The 15,900-nt window shown below is 39.7% G+C and overlaps 2 protein-coding genes across 6 annotated transcripts in view; one reads left to right on the top strand and one right to left on the bottom strand.

The window, feature by feature from the left end:
• LOC138619819 (protein EFR3 homolog B) overlaps positions 1-5,758 on the top strand; it is a 29,733-nt gene extending 23,975 nt beyond the window's left edge. For all 5 annotated transcript variants that reach the window (XM_069696607.1, XM_069696606.1, XM_069696603.1 and 2 more), the window contains 11 exons: positions 146-318; positions 414-489; positions 648-809; positions 1,095-1,226; positions 1,311-1,378; positions 1,520-1,647; positions 2,296-2,387; positions 2,508-2,556; positions 2,909-3,015; positions 3,114-3,163; positions 3,327-5,758. In XM_069696607.1, coding sequence (XP_069552708.1) covers positions 146-318; positions 414-489; positions 648-809; positions 1,095-1,226; positions 1,311-1,378; positions 1,520-1,647; positions 2,296-2,387; positions 2,508-2,556; positions 2,909-3,015; positions 3,114-3,163; positions 3,327-3,432 — 1,143 coding nt within the window. In that variant the 3' untranslated portion in view covers positions 3,433-5,758. The remainder of the gene's footprint in view (positions 1-145; positions 319-413; positions 490-647; positions 810-1,094; positions 1,227-1,310; positions 1,379-1,519; positions 1,648-2,295; positions 2,388-2,507; positions 2,557-2,908; positions 3,016-3,113; positions 3,164-3,326) is intronic.
• Positions 5,759-7,298: 1,540 nt separating this feature from the next.
• On the bottom strand, positions 7,299-13,175 carry LOC138619821 (pro-opiomelanocortin-like). Its single transcript, XM_069696608.1, has 3 exons — positions 13,007-13,175; positions 9,640-9,766; positions 7,299-8,135 (listed from the first exon to the last, which is right to left on the bottom strand). The coding sequence occupies exons 2-3, from the start codon at positions 9,757-9,759 to the stop codon at positions 7,458-7,460; spliced, it is 798 nt and encodes a 265-aa protein (XP_069552709.1). The 5' UTR covers positions 9,760-9,766; positions 13,007-13,175; the 3' UTR covers positions 7,299-7,457.
• Positions 13,176-15,900: the final 2,725 nt, after the last annotated feature.

Below are 15,900 nucleotides of genomic sequence, written 5' to 3' on the forward strand. Positions count from 1 at the left end.
GAGCAGCCACGATCAGCATTGGCGAAAAGTGGAAAGTCACAAGACAAGAACTCACTTTGCGCAATCTAATTTTAACTGGCAAATGCAAGAAAAAAATGTTTTTTTTATTGCATGCTGGACTGGTTTTTAATTGCCAATCTCTCAGGTGACGGCAGGTTTCCAGACCACCAACATGCTGACCGCACTGCCCAGCTCTTTCTTGGAACCGCTGCTGTCCTTCTCTCTAACCGAGGATCCAGAGCTTCGACTGCTCGTGCTCCAAATCCTTCTCAGTCTCATTGACAGGCACGACAACACGCCCAAGTTCTCCAACATAAGGTGTGTGTTTGTGTATGCAGGAGCATGGTTTGACTTCCCAGCCTGTGCTTCAGTTACAGTTCACAGTTTGTGTCTCTTTTGGCCTTCTTGTGCAGCATCATCTCGGACATCTCTGTGCTGAAGCTCAAAGTTGACAAGTGCTCCAGACAGGACAATTTGTTCATGAAAAAGGTGCACCTTCGTCTCAACATCTGTTGTTGTCATTATCTCTCCGCTTTTCCTGTGTGGAAATGTTGTCGTACTTTTGCGCATAATTAAAGTTCATATTTTAAATCTGGAGTCGTCTTTGTGACCGTCTGTCTCTCGTCTTTGTCGTCCTTCCCTCACAGCACGGCCAGCAGCTGTACCGACACATCTACTTGGGCTGTAAGGAGCAGAGCAGCGGTCGGCTGCACTATGAGACGCTCTTCGCTCTGTTAGGTCTTCTCAGCGTGGAGCTGGCAAACGAAGAGGTGGTGGTGGACCTCATTCGCCTGGCTCTTGCCTTGCAGGTTTGACTACACATGCATGCTGTCGTGTACCAGTTTATTATTTAGTTTGGAAAGACAGTCTACCTCCCTTCTTATTCTGTGATGATAAATATCTTTAATAGTAGCATGTAAACTATTTTACAAGACGGCCTCGAAGGAAGTAAATGAAACAGTTTCCTGTATTAAAAATGAATAAAAGCAACTAAATGATCATAAAATAAAGAAGTGTGAATCCCTCAGACCTCCTCAGACGGACTGTTTCTTTGTTCGAGGGTCGCTGCTGATGTTTCTCCGTGTCTTGTGCAGGACCTGGCTCTGTCCACCGATGAGGCGATGCCTGTTTACAACCGCTGTGCTGTTCATGCCCTTGCCGCCGCCTACCTCAACCTCATCTGCCAGCTCACCACCGTCCCAGCCTTCTGCCAGCACATACACGAGGTGTGTGTCCGGGCCTCTTTGTGTGACTGTATTTGTGTGTGTGAGTGCTATTAACAATGTGCTTTTTCTTCCTGTGCCCTTCAGGTAATTGAGGTGAGACAGAAAGAAAACCCTTTCCTTTTGCCTGAGGACATCTTTATTGATACTCCTAAGTACGTACCAGCTGCATTCAACAGCTTTCTCTCCTAAACCATACAAGTGTTAAATTTGATGTTTAAATGCACAATACAAGTGGTAATTGATTTCAATCTACTACAAAAAAAAAGCACTCAGTGTTCGCTCTTTATTCCCAGGTTGCCTTCTTCATTGGAGAAGGTGGAAGGGGATGTTCTGTTCCTCCAGTCAAAGATCACCGAGGTGCTCGGAGGAAGTGGTTATAACACAGAGAGACTGGCTACGCCTTACATCCCACAGTTTACTGGTAAGGAGCCCATAACTAGTCCGGGGGCCAAAGCTTGAGTGGAAATGCTGACCTGAGTTACTCTCCTGGAACCTTTTATATGAATGGACGCGTTTCCACCCAAAGTACCTGAAAATACTTTTCCAGGAACTGCTTTTCCGTGGCGGTCTTAAAGCCCACAAAGAGTTGTCAAGTTAGTCCACTGATGTCTGTTCGTCTTCTTCTGAGTTGTAATGGCGTTCATCTCGTCTTTGTGGATTGCTGTTTCTAGTTCCCGCTGGATTTCAACCTCATAGTAAATGATCCATAAGGCACAACACTTTCTTTTGTAGATTCATTTTTTCCAAACACAATCGATTAAAAACAAACTGCTTTGCAGCTGCAGATTTTTTATAATGGCAGTTGACAAAAAAAAAAAATGCTTCAAGTAGTCAACCAATCAGACATGTTCTGCACTGCAAGCTGCCACCTACGGTACTTATCTCCAAGCAGGGACTTTTTGGGGGTTAAATTAATCTAGTTGGAACTTGATTTGGACCCTAGTCCCTGTGTAAAGTTCCTGTTATCAAATTGCTGCAAAGTTATTAAACTGTCAAAGTCTTGCGTTTCCTCCACTTTTACATATTCAATAAATGCATAAAAAAATAAATATCCACCCTCTGCTTCCAGATGAGGACCGTCTGTCCAAGAGAAAGAGCATCGGGGAGACCATCTCACTTCAGGTGGAGGTGGAGTCCAGGAACAGTCCAGAAAAAGAGGAGGTAAAGGATTTACAACAGTCTCACAGTCAAGAACTCATAAATGCTTCCTTTTAGGAAATCTTCAGCCGAGAGCTTCTCAGCTCACACTTCACAATATTTTTGTCTTGTTCTGTTCTGCAGAGGACGCCGGCAGAGGAGATCACATTTGAAACCCTGAAAAATGCCATCGGTATGTTTGCTCTTTTATCAACTTTCATAGATTACAATTATTTATGAACTTGCACACTGCATTTGTTGTATAAACCGTTCTACGTCAGGAAAAAAAGCAATGAAATGAACCGAACATGTCAGTTCGGGTAACTTTTTTTTTTTACATTTCTGACCCAAATGAACTTTGGAAATAAGCTGCCAAAGCATGATTATAGGAAAACAAACAAAATTCAGAGGTGTGAGTTGTTGTTGTTGTTGGTTTTTTTTTCACAGCTGTATGAGGAATTTCTCGAGTACTAACGTCAAGTTTCCTCTTTCAACATTCGATATAATGCACATAGCACATTTATACTGTTTGTGTGTCCCTCTAGTGGACAGTGTGGGTATGGAGGAGCAGGAGAGGGAGCGGAGGAGACAAGTGGTGGAGAAGTTCCAGAAGGCCCCCTTCGAGGAGATAGCTGCCCACTGCGGTGCCAGGGTACAATAAAAACAGCTTCTTTTTTGTGTGTGTGTCTACGTTCAGTTTATTGTTCCGGTCTTGGATGAATTGTTATTAATGAGTTTTGTCCTGTCTAGGCCACACTACTGCAGAGCAAACTAAATCAGATCTTTGAGATCACAATCAGGTAAGTGAGAAAGCTTAAACATGTTTAAAGTGTCTAAGCAGCTTTTCTAAAGGTCGATTCTGACATTGATGGCAGTGATCCTGGCTAACCAGGTAACGATCCTGACGATGGCGTTGACTCACGGCGATAACGACTGCTGTGTTTTGTTCCTCTTCCTGTTCAGACCGCCTCCCAGCCCCTCCGGAACCATTTCGTCAGGTTACGGCCAGAGCCAGAGTCGATCTGTGCCGATTTACGAGATGAAGTTTCCCGACCTTTGTGTGTACTGAACCACAAAGTCGACAGCGATGTTACGAAACTGTGTTTAACCTTTTGAGGACAGGAAAGGGATTTGGAGAGGGACAGCCGAAACTCACTGTAAAGTCATCTTGACCGTGGAATCAAACAACCGCCGCGCATGTGGAACAAACTCAGCCGCAACTAAAGAACAAGCCACTTCTTCATGAACTTAGCTGAGATTCTCTTTTACCCTTCGATAGCAACCAAAACTAACTGGCTAATAATCAATTAAAGCACTAGTAAAACAGACTGGCATCTTTCACTTCTCCTCGGATGTCTGTAGAAACTCCACTGGTTGGATTTTCACGTTAGAACTTGCCAAGAATGTGAGGAAGAGATTTGTGACAGTCTGAAAGTTATTTTGTCGTCTTTAGAGTGAATCGAAGCCGTTGCATGCCCCGTAACTGGACATGTTTCATGACACCGAATTGTCATTCTTCTTTTGACTTGTTTGTCCATACAGGGTGCCATAACAACCTTTAATCACAAAATTAGATCGACGAATTGCGCTTATTTCTCTTGGCATTTCATTTTTTTATTGACTCGATGGCCAGGAAGAGTGTTTGAGGCATTTTAATTTACTTGACAGTGTATTGTTTGTGTATGTTTGATCAATAGATACAAGTTATTCCTACCCATCTCCCATGTTACGCAGCTCTTGAGCATGTCTTCAGTGTTTAATGCTTCGCTGTAGTTTTGTTTTGCCTTCTTTGTATTGGCCAGAAGTGCTTTTTCTTCCACATCATTTAAAATATGTGTCCCTTTTGTTCTTTTGTTTGTAGTTGCGGTTTATCTAAAACATAACCGCTAGTTAAAACATACCTAAAAACACACAAAGTTGTGACCACACTAAACTTCTCGAGTGCTTACTGCAGCGCTTACCAGTTCCAACACTAGACAAATTATTAATTTATATTTTTCTCCTTCCCATATAAATGTGTATATACAGAGAAATATATAAATCTTTAAGCCGATGTACAGAGTAGGAATGTTTTTGTGTGTGTATATATATATTGTATATTCTAATTTTAGACTGCCGCTGCACTGGTTGTGTCCATAGATAAGGGAGTATCCAGATACGTGTCGTTAAGTAACCAGCAACACATGAAATCAAAATGTCTGAACAGCCCACACTATAAATTTGCATCATCTTGAGGGCAGCGGATCACACTGATGAAGTACTTATGAACCCATCTTAATTAAACTGTTCCAAGAAAAACAGGTTTTCAAATGATTTTCAACTTCATTTCGCGTTTGAAAACAGGTTTCAGCCCCGTCGCCCTGACTTGTGTCGTTCCCATCGTGTCCTCGGTCCTGCACTCTGCCATGCTGCCTCCAGAGCAGCGCATCTTTCTCCGCAACACCCGAAGAAGTCGAAAAGCCATTTTGTGTGCGCGTACACACGAAAGTGTAAAAACAAAAGTATAATGGCAATAATTTGGCACGAGCCTGGCTAACACGGTCCGACTGAAGGTTGCAGATGATTATGTGCCGTCTTAAATTGTTGTGGTGCTGTGATTGGTTCGGTTTTGTGACTCTTTTTTTTTTTTTTAAGAAGCCACCCACCCCTTCCTCTACTGCGCTTCTGTGAATGAACCGCATCAGACGTCTCGACGTGTTGCAGCCATCTCGTTTAACGTGGACGATGGCGTCTGGTTTGTCCCCTGGTTGTCATGTGTGCTGCAGTCCAGTGTTTGGTTTTCTCATTTTTTTATTTTTTTTTTACATTGTAGTGTCCTCCGTATGAATATTCCTGTATCGGATAGTCCTGTTCATGTTTACTCTTTTTATCAGTGCGTGAGTGAGCGTGTCCGTCCATGTGTCCTTATCATCATCATCATCACCCAAGAACCAAACTCTTGAGACGCAGTTTACAGTTCAGTCCAGTGACTCCCCCCCCCCACCGTGTTAATGAAGAACAAGCTATTTCAGAGCAATGTGCAGCTGTCTAAACCTTCCAGTGACAACTTGTAGAATTGTCTTTTCAACATCTTGAACTTGGCAGTGAAGACCTGTAAAGTCTGTCCGTCTTGCGTGTCGTCATCGCATTGTGTAAAAGTAATATTAACTGACGGTAATCCAAACTTCCTTTTTGTCATTACATGTTTGGTTAATAGATCTGTTTACAATGTAGTGGTGTGGGTCAAATCTATTCATTCTGTGAACTTTGCACTTTATTAAAAAAAAAAAAAAAACGGGATTACCTAGTGACAAAGGCAGCTTTTACATGGAGGAAATGCCTTACGCGTGTCATACCTGACTTTGCATGCTCGTGATGTTGCTGTGTTGTACAATAAATTTATCTGTAACTATGAACCGTCTGACCGCTTCCTGATTTCATTTTGTGATCAATGACGGTGAAATCCAGATGAAGAAGCACTTCTCCCGAGATCAGAAAAAAAACACACAAAAAACCCAACCCTGTTAACGTGAAGAGATTTGACCGAACGCAAATGTTAAATTTGTGCATTATAATAAACGCTGTTAAACGCTGCAGCTGACGAAACACTCAGCGTTTAGTTTCTATTAGACTACTTGCATCGGTGTTTATAGTGTGTGTCTGCGACTGACACGCAGGTCGTCTGAGTGGGTGGTCCATCTGCTAACACCTTTTCTGCTCGCATCTTTTCTCCCACAGTATTATATGGTAATAAAAACTGCACGCTGGATAACTCATTGCCATTGAAACTCCATTTTAGATGTCAAATAGTTACAACGTATTAGAAAGAGAAAACTAATTTGATCTTGCTGTCCGATAATATGTTTACTAAATAATAATAAATATCTATTTAAAAAAAACTGATAATTTAGATAACCTTTATGTAAAATATATTTTAAAAATAAAGGCGACAGCAGTCCGTCAAAACACTTTGTGCCAGACTGAACTTTCTCTGGATGTTTCCTTAAACTTTTTTTTTTATGAACATTTATGTTCCACATAGGATAAATTGTGAAAACTTTGATCCCACACTTTCTATGTTGGTTCAAAAATGTAATTTGTTGCACATAGTAAATATTATAGACGCTAACAAACAAACATACACAATGCTTGTAAATGTTACATGCATCATGATGCGGACATGCTGCTACCTTGGCTGTATTGATTCTTGTTTGTATTCTACCAATTGCTGGAACTCAAATTATTGCGCTTTCTACAGGACGCCTTGCCTGGGGCTAAAGGAGTTGTTCTTTCATACTGCCACAATCCAAAAAAATCATCCCAAATTTAGATTTTTGCATTCCTCTCCTCGTAAATTTAGTTTTAGTCTAAGGAAGAGAGTTGGTCATCCACCGTAGATTGTAAACTTGTAATTTTTGTGATTTTAGGTCAACATACATTTAAAAAAAAGAGTTATTTTTCAAGCAAAAAAATATAAATACTTTGCCTCCAATCTTCTATAGCTACCTCATTTGTTTTGTGTAAAAAGATGTTAAACATCGTATTCATTAAACATATTTTGGAACAATTCTCAAAGCTTTTAGCCACATCATAGCCTTCATCGGGTGGCTGTTGTCAAGTATTAATGCACATAATTTAAAAGGAAATTATTCAGAACATTTTCAGTATAGATTGCCACAAACAGAATCTTTATTATATTTACAAAAAGAATACCACTGTAAATAAACTGTCTCAATAAATACTTCTTTTTACACCCACCTCTTAGTCTGCAATTTCATTCACTGTTTATTTTCTTTTACAGAACAGTTGGATCAATAATAGTGTTTTGCACAAGAAAAAAAATAAACTCTTAGAAAGCTTTCCAGTCAAGGCCAAGAAGGTCAAGGCAGTCAGTGGGTACATATCGTGTTTTATTCAGCGCAACACTGCCTTGTTTTTGTTTTAATCTTTAGTCAAGGTTTTAATGAGAGAAAATATTTGGCCCAGAAAAGACATTCAACAACATGCTAAAGATAGCAACAAGTTTCTGTAATCTAAAATGAAGACATAAGGGTATTAACATGCAATGGCTATTCCACTCTTTCAGCTCTTCTCCTCCCCCGCTCCCTTTTCCATTCATCCCATTATTCTCTGCAAATCCTTGACGATAATGTTCCTGAAGAACTTGGCCAGCGGCCCCTGAGATTTCTCCGCCCACAGCTTCATAAAACTGCTGTTACGTTTGGATGCAGGTGGGCTGCCCCATCTGAAGTGACTCATCCGATAGGTCCCACTTTTTCTCTCCTGCAGGCCCAGTGGGACTTGTGACTTGGAGATGACCCTGGCCCTCGGCAATCCCTGATTTTGATTGCGTCTTCCATTAGCACCCCCCTTTGCCTCATCTTCATCACTGCTCAGCTGCCTGCGAGCCTGAAGGCGAAAACTGCCCTCAGAAGAGCCCCCTCCCTCCAAAGAAGAGGCAAACACTTTCACAGGTCGGCGTTTCCGGCCGGAGGGCTTACCCCAGCGGAAGTGCTCCATTGAGTAGGAGCGTCTCTCGTTGCTGTGGGCCCTCAGCTTCGGCTCTCGCATCTTGTCTCCTGAGGGTTTCCCCCAGCGGAAGTGCTCCATGGAGTAGGAGCGTCGCAAGGCGCCGTGGGCTTTCAGATCTGACTCTAATATTTTGTCTTTAGAAGCCAGTGTTGTCAGGATGATGCTGAGCAAGAGGTCATCGTCATCTTTAACCTCCGGGGCCAATGAACCGAGCTCTGGGAGTTCAGTCTCGATCACAGACATGCAGAAGTGAACACAGTCCTGTGTGGACGAAATCAGAGCAGCGGCATTTTAAAAAACCTGCCTGTGAGGTATTTAAAGCAAAGACTTAGAAAATAAAATAATGAGCCACTGACTGTAATTTATCACTTTGATGATAATTTTTTTCTAGACGATGCTTCCATCAGATTAAACTGAATAACAGAGTCTAATCATCATTATACTAATGGCACTTAAATTTACATGTCTCATTTACAAATCAAGTTAAAAGTTCCATGAATAATAAAATGAAACATGAACAATGAACTTTGGCACAGAGAATGAAAGCTTGTTGGTTCTCATCCTCAAACATAACCTGTAAATCACAAAACTTTATGTTGTCATTGTTTCACAGTAACAAGGTCCACCTGTTACCACATTAAAAATAGATCAGAAGTGTATTTCATAGACTCACCTCAAATCTATGTTTGAACTCTGGATGTGAACAAGAAAATCTAAATTTTTGGTAGTTTGGTCGACTGCAAAGAGCTTTTCTCTCAAACCTCTCTTAAAAAAAAGCTCTTAGAAAGCTGATACTCCAGTGCCAACACTCACAAAGAAAGGTAAATACCTCACTTCATCACTTCTAGGACTACATCTGTCAGTTATTGCCATTAATAATAAATTAATTATATTTGTATGTAACTGATCATCCATTACCCTTGCAGTGTTGTGTTCATAACCCATATATACTCACTATACTACCACAAATAGACAAAGAAATGAAGCTAATTCTCACTTTTAAAAAAAAGTGGAATCAGTTTGATATTTTGCTTAAAAAATATGGTAAACACTGACAGAATATAGTACTTTTAATTTTCTGTGAATTGATTAATTGACTAATATTTTTGGATTAAACTGCAACTCATTTTATACCTTGCTAAAAATGGTTTGGGACCAAAACATAGCACTCCTTCTATGCACTGACTGTTTGTTGTTTTCGTCATCTTGTGTTAAATTCTATTTAACAAAACCAATAACAAAAACTGCTGATACCTCCTCTCAAATATCATTCCTAATGTGGAAAAGCTGCTTTTTCTGCACACAGCTAAATGATCATGAGATCACAACCATTTGGCGCTGCTTTTCATTAAACTTGAAGCTATATGTGCAGATCTACACAATACATGTCATTCTTATCTTAAGGTCAGTTAGATTGTTGTCACGTATCTGCAGAAATTACAATTTTCAGAGCTCTTGTCGGACTTTTCGTCCTCGTTGGTTTAAAAGTTGAGATTCAAAAGGTTCAGAAGATAATGACTGAAAGCTCTTGGACAAGTTTTAATAGACCTGGTCTTGTTAACAAAATTGATATCTCCAGGATCAAGGAACTTTGAAGCACAGAATGACTTTTTGTGCCATTTTATTTTCTTACCTTTGTCCCTATTCTCTTTAGTCTGTTGATTTTTTTTTTTTTTTATCCAAATCTTAGTTAGAGCACTTTGTGTTATGGATCAAATGTATTATAGAAAATAAAGTAGATGAAGGAGGAGACGGTTTGACCTACCAGTATCCTCTTTTTGTTGCTCAAGTTGTTGCAGATGGAGCTGTCCCAGCATGCTGACCCAAACCCGGGGACACACATGTATGCCATCACCGCCACCAACAACCAACGTAGACACACCATCTTCAGCCTGGTGCAGGAGACAGAAAAGCAACAGCAGATAAAAGTCTCTTCAGAACACAGGAAAGGCTTTAATAACACGGCAGTCCCAACGGACTCAAAGATTCACTTGATCATCCTTAAATAGGAGGACGTGTTTTGTGAAGAAGAAATACAGTAGGTGTCTCTTGATCATTGCACTTGCGTAACACTTTTCCTCCCTTCCTTATGTAACTTGATTTATTGCAACACAATCTTTCAGATAATGAGAGATTGAGGGGTTGTAGCTGCCCGGGGTCATGATTGAATAATAACTGTGAGCTGAAATATCATTGCACATATTCTAAAAGATAGTCTTTTATATCTTCAGCACATTTATCCTACTTTAGAGTGGTTGAAAATAACTGTGCTGGAAAATGTGAGAGTGGTTACGGGAAGCCTCTTGTGTGAGGGTTCTCAATGGAGGCACTTGTAACACTTTAAACATGTCTCATTGAAAATTATTGTCAGAGGAGGTGGAGTTCAAAAAGGAGGAGGGTTTATGAGTCATTCTTTTGTTTATGGGACAGCATAGCAGCGTTTTGTCTTTTTCATGCTTTTATTTAATATTGTCCTGGGGAGATTTAGGTGGAATATAATATAAAGAAAATAGACTAAACGGTGCATTTAAGGGAGGCACAGAAAAGGCAACAGTAACATCTCTTTACTGGCTTTTTTATTATACGTTTCACAGTTAATCTGAGGCAAGTAAAACTCTAATGAAGTTCTGAGAAATAATTAAAGGTAGAGCTTTAAACATAGTAAGTATTGTTATATATTTTTCACAGCAGATTTATATGAATAATTACCAAATTGTTGTTTTCACTATTAATGCTGGCATTGCTTTCACTTGCACAAGGCAAACCCTGGGAATGAGGCGTACGTGTAATCCTGTGTAATTAAAGTGTATTAATATTAACCACATTGCCGAAAGTTACAGAGATTTATTGAGCTACTGACAACCAAAACAAACCAAATAGGTCCTACTGCTGCTTTTTGACACTAAAAGTGTTCAACTGGAGAAACAAGCTGACTTTTGTTGTGAAACAGCTGCAAGAAATGCTCTTTACTTGTCACACTGCATTTCTGTTTCATGTTGACGGTGAAAATATAGTCTGCATTTACAAAACCAGTCATTTTCTGCATTTTCATTTCTCATTATTACCACCGCCAAGGAGGTTATTTATTCTGTGACGTCTGTTGCTTGTCTGTCAGCAGGATTATTGAAAGGCTACTTGTTCGAAATTGGCAGTGTGGGCCAAGGAATAACCCATTAAATTATAGAGCGTTTCCATCACAGCGTGGAATTAGTTGTCACTTTTATCAAAATTGCCTGACAGGATATATGGTCTACTAAATCAACCTGGCTTTGCTGGACTATTGCCCACGGCTCAAATCTTTTACATGATTATCATGAAACCCTGTTCTCATTAAGGTTCACTCAGCTAATCAGGGACCAGTGGGGGTGGCTCAGTGTTTAGTGTTTATTTCTACATGTAGTTCCAACATTGGTGGCTTTTGTAGAATTTTGGCACACAATAGACATCGTATGGGGATCGATGATTAGTTATAGGCTGCTGCAATAGTTTCAAAATCAAATCAAGGTCTATTCCCAGTATGATGCTATGGCTGGAAAAATGGAAGGACCCACATATTCACACAATGAATTTGGGTCTGGAAATAGCTACTAAATGCCATACATCTTGAAATCCATACGTGACCAAACATAGGCCATTCTACAAATGCGATGACTCCATATCATAACCCACATTTACAGGTACCACAGGTAGAGTGGACTATATATGCTCCAAACAACATCCATTTGCTTGGCTGTAAACAGACAAAACAGCCGCTCTTCTGTTGTATCTCTGACAAAGTAGCAACTGTTAAAAGGAATATTTGCTATTATTAAACCTCAGTCACCACAGTGATCATTCAAATTAAATAGTAATGAAAATCTTAAGAAGTGTGACTTAAACCTTTAAAGGGAAATTCAAAACAAGCCAACTTGTTAGACTACAGGGGGCATCCAAAATGCCAGTAAATGTTAATTTGGTTGCTCTTAAGAAGAGAGTAGCTGGAATGCTCAGTGAACACAATGCTTCGTATCATATTGTCCAGAGCTGCTGACTCCACTCGTGAGATACGATTTGGGCAATGGAAAAAGTACTGACCCAAAACATTAACATCTGAAATTGGAGCAGATTGAGGGAGGGTGGTGGTGAAGTTTTTTCTATGTCAATGCTTGCTAGGCTTGCAAATGTCACTTTTTTCCTCTGTTTAATGTATAAATAGAACTGAAATACAATACAGATATTGTAACATGGTGCATTCATGAGGTCCCACACAGTTCAGAAACAATATATTCATTCTTAACCGTTTAGGAAGACGCACAAGCTAATTGTTTCAGAACATGACAGCTTTCATTGACCTGCTTTATGATGCATGTCATTGTGTTTATAATCATTTCTTCTCCCTTCACATCACTTGTCATGAGATTTCTTTTCCAGAAGCTCGGCAACAGAGAAATCAAATGAAGCTTTGACCCCAACCAATGGATCTTCACCAGTATCAGGTCCAATTTGACGCACTTTTGGTCATCTGATTCCACTGATTTCACAGATATACACATTTTAATGCTCCTTTAGAAAACACTGCTGCACTTCTTCTTTTTTTTTTTTTTACTTTTCCATTTCAGTTCCATAAATGTTTACCAGAGTTCATTTTCTTTTCTTTCTCAGGAAACTGCCTCTTGTTGTTTCTGCCTCCCTCTTCCATTATTGGAAGAAGCAATTCCTTGGTGGGCCATCATCTTTGTAACTCTGGCAGAGACTCGTCTCCTCTCTACCTACAGTATGACTCACTCAGCTGAGCTCTGGTCTCCACAGATACACTCTTGATAAAAACAAGCCAGAGAGCTGCAACTATAGATTGAAACCTTATATATATCAATGAATATATGATGCTATTAAAAGGTTAGAATTGTGTTTGTATTGCATGAATGGAACGGAATTTCAATTTGGCTTTGGACAACAATGCATACTTTACTAATCAGATGCAACTGAACATACTGGAAATGTCAAAAATTCCTCAATCCATCAGTGAGTGAGTTTGGTTGATCAATGCATCAGTGCTCAATCATTCAGAAAAACAAGAAGCAACAAATAACCAGGCATCAGTTTTATCCATGAAAAACAAACAAGTTCAGAGAAATCATAATTTTTTCTTTTACCTTTTTTATATGCTTTTTCTCTCCTTTTGTTTTTTCCCCCTCCTTTTTGTCCACGGCTCTTCCAGACTGGCGACTCTCAAATATGGTCCCTCTCCTGCTTTCTCTCTGCTCGGTAATGAAATGCTGTGTAGGAGAGGGGTCTGCTGTTGTGTCCTAAGAAGAGGAAAGCTCTTTTTATAGATGAAGTAAAGAGCACCGAGTCTCAAGGCCTCTGGGTGTGATTGAGGTAAGGGGTCTCCAGTTCCTCTCTGGATGGGGAGGAGTGTGCATTCATATGGTTTGTGTACGGAACCGCCCACACAAACTTTAATCAATAGCAGAGCTCATTTTGTCATGAAAGAATAAAACGTTAGTGAACTTGTTAACTTGCTGCCGTCTTTGAAATCCCTCTCCGGTTGTATGCAGTTTTAAAGAACGTTAAATGGGTGATTATTTGTATGTTTTGGTGCTCTTAAATGTCTTGAGTGTGTGGTGACATTATCATACAATAATAAAAGCAACTGCTGATTAGTGGACTCATGTTAGTCCCTTCTCTAAATCCCTCAAAGGTCAGTCCTATTCACTGACATCTTAACATCATTTCAAAAAGTATGGACAGCAACAGTGAAGTGTGCAAATCAATTCAACTGATCCAATCGTTTTTCTGTTCTTCTCGTTTTACAAGTTGTGCGTGCATCCCTGTGTGGAAACTTCATTATGAAGACCTGACTCACTGGTTAGACGTCATGACTACACTGCAAGTGGAGGACATATAGACAAACACAAAAATACACACACACACACACACACACACATGCACACAAAAGAAAAATTTACTGCTGAAAAGAAAATCATTTTCCTTTCGCCTGTTCAATGTCATCACACATTCAGCTTCCTTTTTGCTCCAGGCGTGTGTATATTGTTGCAATAATTTTCAAGGACGAGATACAAAGAATTAAAGGAGTGTGGCCGGAGAATGTGCAAGAGACACTGTTTGAACAGTTTCAGACTATATTTGTTTGTGCCTGTTTTAATCTTGAAAACATTATTTTCTAATGTCCTCTAGATGTGCTCATTCATCCTGTCCTCACTGTGCCTTTAAAGGGGACAAAGCAACTAAATGTTGAGAAAGGCTTGTCAGTAAATGTTATGTATTTACCAATACACTGTTCAAATGGCAGATGCCACCTCTAATTGCAAGGAAGTAATCATCAACTAAAATGTATTAATAAATATTTTGTAAATTATTTTGTCTGCTGTTGCAGCACTGAGCTAAATTTCCAGCTGATGTACAGCTGTAAATATGCGACTATATGTATATACATGTGTATAACAGATCTTTGTATTTTCTTTGGTCGACTTGATTTTGCAAAGCTCTGGGGAGTGTTTAGATTTATTATCCTGCTGCAGTGTGAACCCTTCTCCAGAAAGATGTACAGTAAACAGAGGGTGGAGAGTGTCTTTGAATGGATGGAGCACTACTTCTTGGTCAGGGTGAAGTTGATTCACTGCAGGATTCTGACTGAAGAGTAGAAACTGGAATCTTCCCAGCACAATGTTTTCCAGTGGGTTTGATCCACTGTTGGCTTATTATCTCTCCCGCTGGTGCTAGAAGGGCAATAATACCTTTCAGTTACTGCTACAAATTTCTAACTCGGACTCATCAAGGTAAATAACTTTTTTCCATCATCCACAGTCAAATTCCTGCGAGCCTTGATTTCCCTCCTGAGAAGTAGTTTAGATACCGTTTCTTGTCCTCTGAGACCTTCACTAGACGACCTTATTTTGGCAGGACTTCTGCTGATTGGAGTCTTGCGTTCTTTATTTAGCTAATTCTGTACCTGAGATGAAGGTGTTTTTTCTATTTCTCAGTGCACAAAGCTGGATGTATTGATATCCTGATGGTGTGACCGCCTTTGGGCATCCTGATCGTGCTTTGGAAACAACTGATCTAATTGTAGAGTACCTTGCACTGCCCCCTTAGAAACCCTCAATCTAGCCCCTCTTTACTTAGGATAACAATCTGACCTCTGATACTTTAACTTAGTTGTGTTTTCCACTATCACAATGGTATTTAGTGGGCAGTGTTCTGAAAACCTGAGACAGGCATGTTTGTAAAGAGTAAAAAATGTCTGCAATTTGATTTACTTGAAAAAGCCTCTGATGAGTTGATGAAATCCGCATGAGAGTCATATGAACGCTGCTTCGAAGGAAGGATACAGCTCCAAAAAAATCTGACCTTTTGTAGAGTTAACATGGTTAGTTTTCTTAAATTTGATTGCCAACAGAATATTAAAGATATTTCTTTCATTTTGCCTGTCATAATGTTGTTTCTAAATCTTCAAAGTTTCTAATTGTTTGCAGGTTGACATGAAACTGATCATAAACTCATCTTAATTAACTGGGCTGCGTAAAAGCTTCCATTACACAATGCTGAATGGAATGAGCCTGGTCCTCTGCCATTCCTAGAAAAACAAAATGACTGCCTTTGCTACAGATAACCAATTGAGCCCCTCGCTGTTTGATTTCTTACCCCAGCGTGAAGGATATCTAGATTCTCTAAGTTTACGCAATAAAAAGCACAGAAAAGAAATGCATGATGAAAAAAATCAACAGAAAGAAAGAAAGAAACACCAGCTTCAATTGGTGAAAGATTACTATTTATTGAGTTTTACCTACAAACTTAACTGAATTTTGATGTCTTTATCATGGTTTGAAGAATATATTTTGTTACATCACGACCAGCAGGCGTCATAGTCAGCAGGAAGGAAACGAAGGCGGCACTTGGCACATTTCTTCAAGGCTTAGATAATCATAAAATATGAAATATAACTGATCGTACTATTCTGGGATGTGATAGTAGCTTAAAAGTAAAATAAGATTTATGCCCTGGAAGTGGACAGTCTGAAGTGGGA

The sequence above is a fragment of the Brachyistius frenatus genome, unplaced genomic scaffold (genome assembly GCF_029030835.1).
Source record: "Brachyistius frenatus isolate BFR_SWC_R1_liver_20210118 unplaced genomic scaffold, ASM2903083v1 Contig_21, whole genome shotgun sequence".
Classification (NCBI taxonomy): domain Eukaryota; kingdom Metazoa; phylum Chordata; class Actinopteri; family Embiotocidae; genus Brachyistius; species Brachyistius frenatus.